The 6,108-nt window shown below is 51.9% G+C and overlaps 1 protein-coding gene across 1 annotated transcript; it reads right to left on the bottom strand.

Annotated features, from left to right (window-relative positions):
- Positions 1–286: 286 nt before the first annotated feature.
- LOC101669866 (cold-responsive protein kinase 1) lies at positions 287–1,748 on the bottom strand. Its single transcript, XM_044464815.1, has 3 exons — positions 1,156–1,748; positions 903–1,053; positions 287–824 (listed from the first exon to the last, which is right to left on the bottom strand). Exons 1-3 carry the CDS (start codon positions 1,536–1,538, stop codon positions 453–455), a joined length of 906 nt encoding a protein of 301 aa, XP_044320750.1. The 5' UTR covers positions 1,539–1,748; the 3' UTR covers positions 287–452.
- Positions 1,749–6,108: the final 4,360 nt, after the last annotated feature.

Below are 6,108 nucleotides of genomic sequence, written 5' to 3' on the forward strand. Positions count from 1 at the left end.
CACAATTCATTCCTGCAAGTCCAAATAAAGCAAATATTCTAACATACAGTTTTTTTTATGTCTCTCTGGATTAGGATGATACTTTCGAGTTTTGATTTTTTTTTTATAATGGGATAAAAGTTGTCACAAACTTTATCTTATGGGGGAATTTATTCTAGAACAGAACAGAACAGACATAGTGAGATGAAGTCACGTTTAAGAGAAGAGAAAATACACCATCTTTATTGTTCTTTGAATCGAACTTGCAAAATGACCACACGTTTATTTCATCAGAACTAAAGCAGAAAACTACACTGATTGCGTCGGTATACCGTATACATACTGTTGTTTCGTCTAAAAAATGTTCGTGGTATCTACAAGAAAAGGCAATAAACAGATACTCGTACTTGTGTAAAGCTAGCATGGAATCATCGGTCACGAATTTCACGGTGCTGCGTGCGGCGCGCCATGGATCATTTGCCGAAGCTCATGTCGTAGGGCCTGTCGACCTCGAGCATGGGCGAGGGCGTCATCATCCAGTAGCCCGCCGGCGACCTCATCATCTCCATGGTGGCGGTGTCCGAGGACGCGGCGTCCCTGTCGCCGTTGAGGTTCTTCCTGTCGAGGAACGCCGGCTTGGCTGGCGCCGGGATGGACTGGTCGGTCTTCATGGTGAGCATGCGCACCACCTCCGACATGGCCGGCCTCGAGTTCGGGTACGGCTGTACGCAGAGCAGCGCGATCTGGCACACCTGCATCACCTCCTTCACATCGAACCCCTCGCCGCCCTGCACCCTAGCGTCCACCAGCTCCAGGATCTTGGACTGCTCGTACAGCCTCCATGCCTGAATGTAAAAAACATAAAAGTTCAGAGCAGAGCAGGAGTACGATTTTTCTTCAGAGAGGGTGGCAGCTCAGTGTACGTGTTCGGGCAGGTACTGCATTTCGTTGGGGAGGTTAAGGTCAGTGTTCTTCCTGCTGCTGATGATCTCCAGCACCAGCACGCCGAAGCTGTACGTGTCGGCCTTCACCGTGAGCTCCCCCCTGATGGCGTACTCCGGCGCCGTGTACCCCCTGACAACACCGTAGCAGCACGTGTCAAGAACCATTTCGCCGTCAGGCGATCAGAGGTAGGTAACTCGACGGTGATGTTGATCACCGGCTAGTTAAGCTTACAGCGTGCCGGCGAAGGCGGTGCTGAGGTAGGTCTGGTCCTCGGGGAAGAAGCGGGCGAGGCCGAAGTCGCTGATCTTGGGCTGGAACTTGTCGTCGAGGAGGATGTTGCTGGCCTTGATGTCGCGGTGGACGATGCGCAGGTTGGACTCCTCGTGCAGGTACTGCAGCCCGCGGCCGATGCCGATGATGATCTGGTGCCGGGTGCGCCAGTCCAGCAACGGCGGCGCCGTCGCCGGCGCGTCGGCCGGCGCGAAGAGGATCTTGTCGAGGCTCTTGTTCTTCATGTACTCGTAGACGAGCAGGCGCTCGGTGCCCTCGGAGCAGCAGCCGACGAGGCGGACCAGGTTCTTGTGCTGGATGCTGGTGATCATGTTCACCTCCATGAAGAACTCCGACTCGCCCTGCCCCGACTTGCCCACGCTCAGCTGCTTCACCGCCACTTTCCGGCCGTCGTCCAGCTTCCCCTGCACAACATCAAAATTCAGAACACCTCTGTTCAGTTGTGCTAAGATTGCTGGGATTAAAATGGAATTGTACCAGATAAACAGGGCCGAATCCTCCTCTCCCTAGCTGGTTTTTCTGGTGGAAATCCTTGGTGGCCTTCTTGAGCGTCACGTAGTCGAAGTAGGTGATGGTGCGCAGGTTGCCGCTCATGTTGCCGCTGAAGTACTCGGGCACCTCTGTTGATCATGGACACAGACATAATTGGATAGCTTAGCACACCATTTCTTATGAGACTTGCGGTTTCTTATTAATCTGGGGCATGATCAATGAGAATACATGGCAACACGTTCACCTGAAGGGCATCTCCTCGGCCTGAGCAGTCTCCTCATGATGCCCGGTCCGAGGAACCTCCAGCAGATGCCGAGCAGGATGACGATGACTATGACGAGGGCGATGATCAGGATCAGGAAGATTGAACTGGTGTCTCGGGCTGCCATTGCTGCCGTCTGCCCGTATCTGCATATTCGTATGCAGGCATATGCATGAACAATGTCAGAATCTGAAGTCTGAACATTGGTTTTCTTGAAGTAATTTTGCCAATTGTTGAACAGAAATCACAAATCAACTCGGCCCAGCTACGCTAACATAATGCCGGGGGTGTAATTCAGAGTTGCAAAGGATGAACAAGTACAGGCAAATCACGAACTGACTTGTATCATAGTACGAGTTTGGGCTTTGTAAAATTCAGAAAATGTTACTACTAGTAGTACAATAAGCAAAGCTAGTTCTTGCAGAGCAGCGAGCAGAGTACGTCGTGCATACCTCGTAGCTCAGATCCTTCGCGAACGACAACGGACAGTCACCCTAGCCGGTCGCCTCCTCCGGAGAACTAACAGCATGGGCGCGCGCGCCTCTCCGCTCAACGCAACCAGCGAGCGTTCGGAAACGACGAGTGAGCGGGCGAGATGGTGGAGGCTTCCGATGCCGAGGTGAAGGCGCAGTCCATCGGTGCCCCCGAGGGGCGGCTGCTGTCCCGTCCGATCCGCCCACGCGGGGCGCTGGCTGGCGCTGCCGGCCGCGCGCGCTCGCTAGCTAGCTGCGAGCGAGCTGACGAAAGCGATCAGGGGCTGGAATAGACTATAGTTGATCGGCGACAGGAGGCGATGCGCGCCTGGGTGAGAGCGACCGGCGTTGGCGCGGACCGCGTCCGGCCGGGATTGACTCGTTAAGTTTAATCGCCCGAGGAATGTTTGGGGCGGGCGGCGAAGGCGACGAGCATCTGTCGTTGGAAACGGACGGCCGGTGCCACTGACCGGAGAGGTTCGTACAGTACGATGCGACCGTGGCGCGGTGGCGGGGGAGCGTGCGTGCGTGCAGGGGCGATGGCGAATCCGCCAGTTAGCTTCGTTGGAGTGAATTGCAAAAAATCACCACATTTAAGGCTTACCTTACAGAAAACCATTTGATCGCTAATCATTTGCAAAAATCACTGCGGATTCAGTAAACATTTTGCAAAAAGCACTGAACAGGTGATTTAGCCAATTTAACCATTTTCTGACCAGTGGGGCCGGACTGTAAGGAGCTGATTTGACAACAAATTAACATATACCTCCCTGAATCTTAAAAAGAAGAAGCAATCAAGCCCCTCCCCCCTCCCCCTGCTCACGAAGGGCATCTTCTTCCTCGCGCACAGCGACAGGGGGGCACACCGGCCGGGCAGAGGGCAGGCGAACGAGGTCAACGCGTCCCCTCCTCATAGAAGTATACGGCCGCGGACGCGCTGGCGTTCGTGGCGGCGAGCCTCGGGAAGGGCGGGTGGGGCGGAGGTGGAGGTGGATGGCGCGGGAGGTGGGCCGCGCTGTTCCAGCGCGGGGAGAGGTCGTCGGACAAGTCGTCGTTGTCGGCGTCCTCGTCCTCGTCGTCGCTCCGCTGGGTGTTCGGCGACGCGACGCTGAGGGACACGGTGGCGCCGCTGCTGGTGCCGTGCTAGGACCTGGCCACGGGCGCGCCGTTCCTCTTCTCCCGCGTCGACGCCGTCGATAGCGACAGCTTCGACTTCCGCCTCCGAGAGTCTACGCGGCCACCTGCGCCGGTGGCTCGGCCGTGGCCGCGGTCCGCTCCGTGAACGGCCTTACGGCCATCGCCGCTGCATCCGGTGGCGTGGCAGCCATGGGCAACACCGCCGCGGCGGCCATCACGCACGTGCTGCACAACAAGCAGGAGTTCCCCCTCGCCGCCGGCGTCGACGACCTGCTCGTCGTCTCCATCGGCTCCGGGTCCTCCTCCGGCGGCACCAGGGGGCTGATTGCTTTCTTTAAAATCTATTAGAGGTCTGTGTGTGATTATTTTGCCAAGTCAGCTCCTTACATTGCGGCCCCACTTGTCAGAAAGTGGTTAAATGGGCTAAATCACCGAATCAGTGCTTTTTGCAAAATATTTACTGAATGTGCGGTGAATTCTATAAATGATTAGCGACCAGGTGATTTTCTGCAAGATAAGCCCCAAATATGGTGGTTTCTTGCAATTCACTCGCTTCGTCGGGCTGAAACGTCCCCAACTCCCCGTCGAGGTTGATTACTTCTTTCCCAATCAACGATGGCTCCGTTAGCCCATTAGAGCCTCGCTTTTCCTTTTGACGGGATGGCGCCATTAGAGCTGCCTTTCTCTTCGTCTGCTGAAAGGAAAATGCAGGCGTTTGCGTCGCTTGGGATGTGGCCATCGGCCTTTTTCTTTAGGACGATGAAGCAATAGGTAGGTGCTGTGGATCAAGGTCAATCCCCGTTGAAACTTACCCTCGATCATATCAAATCACGATGAAGCACACGAAAAACTTTTGCAAAACGATTTCCTATTTCACATCTAGATGTGAAATAACTATCTCACATCTAAGTCCTTTCATCATTGGATTTGTTTTGTCTTTAAAATTCATGCATTGATGATCTGACGATTTGTTGGCCTTTGATTGTACGATCTGGCGATCTGTAGCGTGCGCTCGTGCAGCCCGCACGGGATGGGAGCAACTAATTAACAAGCGCTCCTTCGGGAGCCTCGCAACGATCAGCGCCACTTGGCGCACTCTCAGCCATTCGCCACGCGTCACGCTCTGGGCGCTCCTTCCGAATTTTATTTTTTTATTTTTTGCACGCGTTTTCGGCTTTTGAAACGGTTTTTTCGGGTTCTTTTTACGTTTTCTTTTTTCACCGGTCTTCCCTAGCTTTTTGACCAAAAACAATTTGCGCAAAAAAACATTTTTTTTGCGAGAGTCACGTCCGTGCCACTTGGAAATGGAAAAAAAGTGTTTTTTGTTTTTTTTCCTTTCGCGAGAGGCACGGTTTTGCTTCCGCGAGAGGCACGGCCGTGCCTCTTGGAAACGAAAAAAACATGTTTTCTGTTTTTTTTTCTTTTGCGAGAGGCATGGTTTTGCTTCCGCGAGAGGCACGGTTGTGCTTTCGCGAGAGTCACGGCCGTGCCTCCTCGGAAAAAGAAAAAACGCATTTTCTGTTTTTTTTTCGCGAGAGGCACGGTTTTGCTTCCGCGAGAGGCACGGTTGTGCTTTCTTGAGAGTCACGGCCGTGCCTCTTTTGGAAAGGAAAAAAACGTGGCCCGGTTCGGTTTTTTTGTGAAAAAAAAGTTCGGCAAAATTTATCAACAAGGGATCTAGTTTTGAAGATCTCGATGCGAGGAATCTAACGGCGAAAATGATTTTAGATTTCGACGCACAGTTTAAGAGATAAAACGTTTTGAATAAATGAATCTACGAAAAAGGGAAAACTCCCAGGTTGCAACAAGCGGCGCACATGCAGCGCGCCACTTGTCGCAACCTGGGGAAGTATTCCTTAACTAATGATTTCGCGCACGGGACGTGCATGCAGCATGCCAGCATGGGCTAGCCCATGTGTGCTAGCGTGGGTTGCCTTTCCTTTCTGTTTTTTTTCCTTTTTTGTCTATTGTTGTATTGTCTCGATACACTGCAGCTGTTGCAGTTTGTGAGATTTTTTTTGTCTTTTTTTTTCATTTCTTTTTGCTCCCCCTTGCGATACTATGATATGTGTATATATATCAGATGACGTGTACATACATCTCCTTTGTGTGTGTAAATACCGTATGATTGTTCATGCATTTTTTTCGTTGTTTTGATTTGTATTCGTCTATGCAACGTGTCCACGCAATAGTAAATCATGTATCGAAATTGTTAAAACTCATATAGATGAGTGTCGTGTCTCATCTAAGTTTCAGTCCATTTGTTCTGTCTCTATAAATTTTGTGCAATTCTTTTATTGGAGTTGTTTTGTCCGGCGCGTCCGGTGTCGCTCGTCTGTCATTCATTTTACAGCCCATCATACCGTGTGTCTTTCTTTTTTGGGCCGTTTTTCGTGGTCTATTTTTCCCTGTGTTATAGTTGAAGATAAGTATTGTCTGTATAAGTTGAATAGACGAGCTGGCCGCTGGCTCGTTGTCTCTGTTTCTTCGCTCTCTCTATCCCATTGCTCTTTGTATAAGGAGTAGAGG

Source organism: Triticum aestivum, chromosome 2B (assembly GCF_018294505.1).
Source record: "Triticum aestivum cultivar Chinese Spring chromosome 2B, IWGSC CS RefSeq v2.1, whole genome shotgun sequence".
Taxonomy (NCBI): domain Eukaryota; kingdom Viridiplantae; phylum Streptophyta; class Magnoliopsida; order Poales; family Poaceae; genus Triticum; species Triticum aestivum.

Coding starts and splice junctions, on each gene's coding strand:
- LOC101669866 (XM_044464815.1), bottom strand. CDS start 1,538: ATGGAGGTGAACATGATCACCAGCATCCAGCACAAGAACCTGGTCCGC. Junction 1,054..1,155: donor ACCGCCTTCGCCGGCACGCT/GTAAGCTTAACT, acceptor CGGTGTTGTCAG/GGGGTACACGGCGCCGGAGT. Junction 825..902: donor TGCAGTACCTGCCCGAACAC/GTACACTGAGCT, acceptor TTTTACATTCAG/GCATGGAGGCTGTACGAGCA.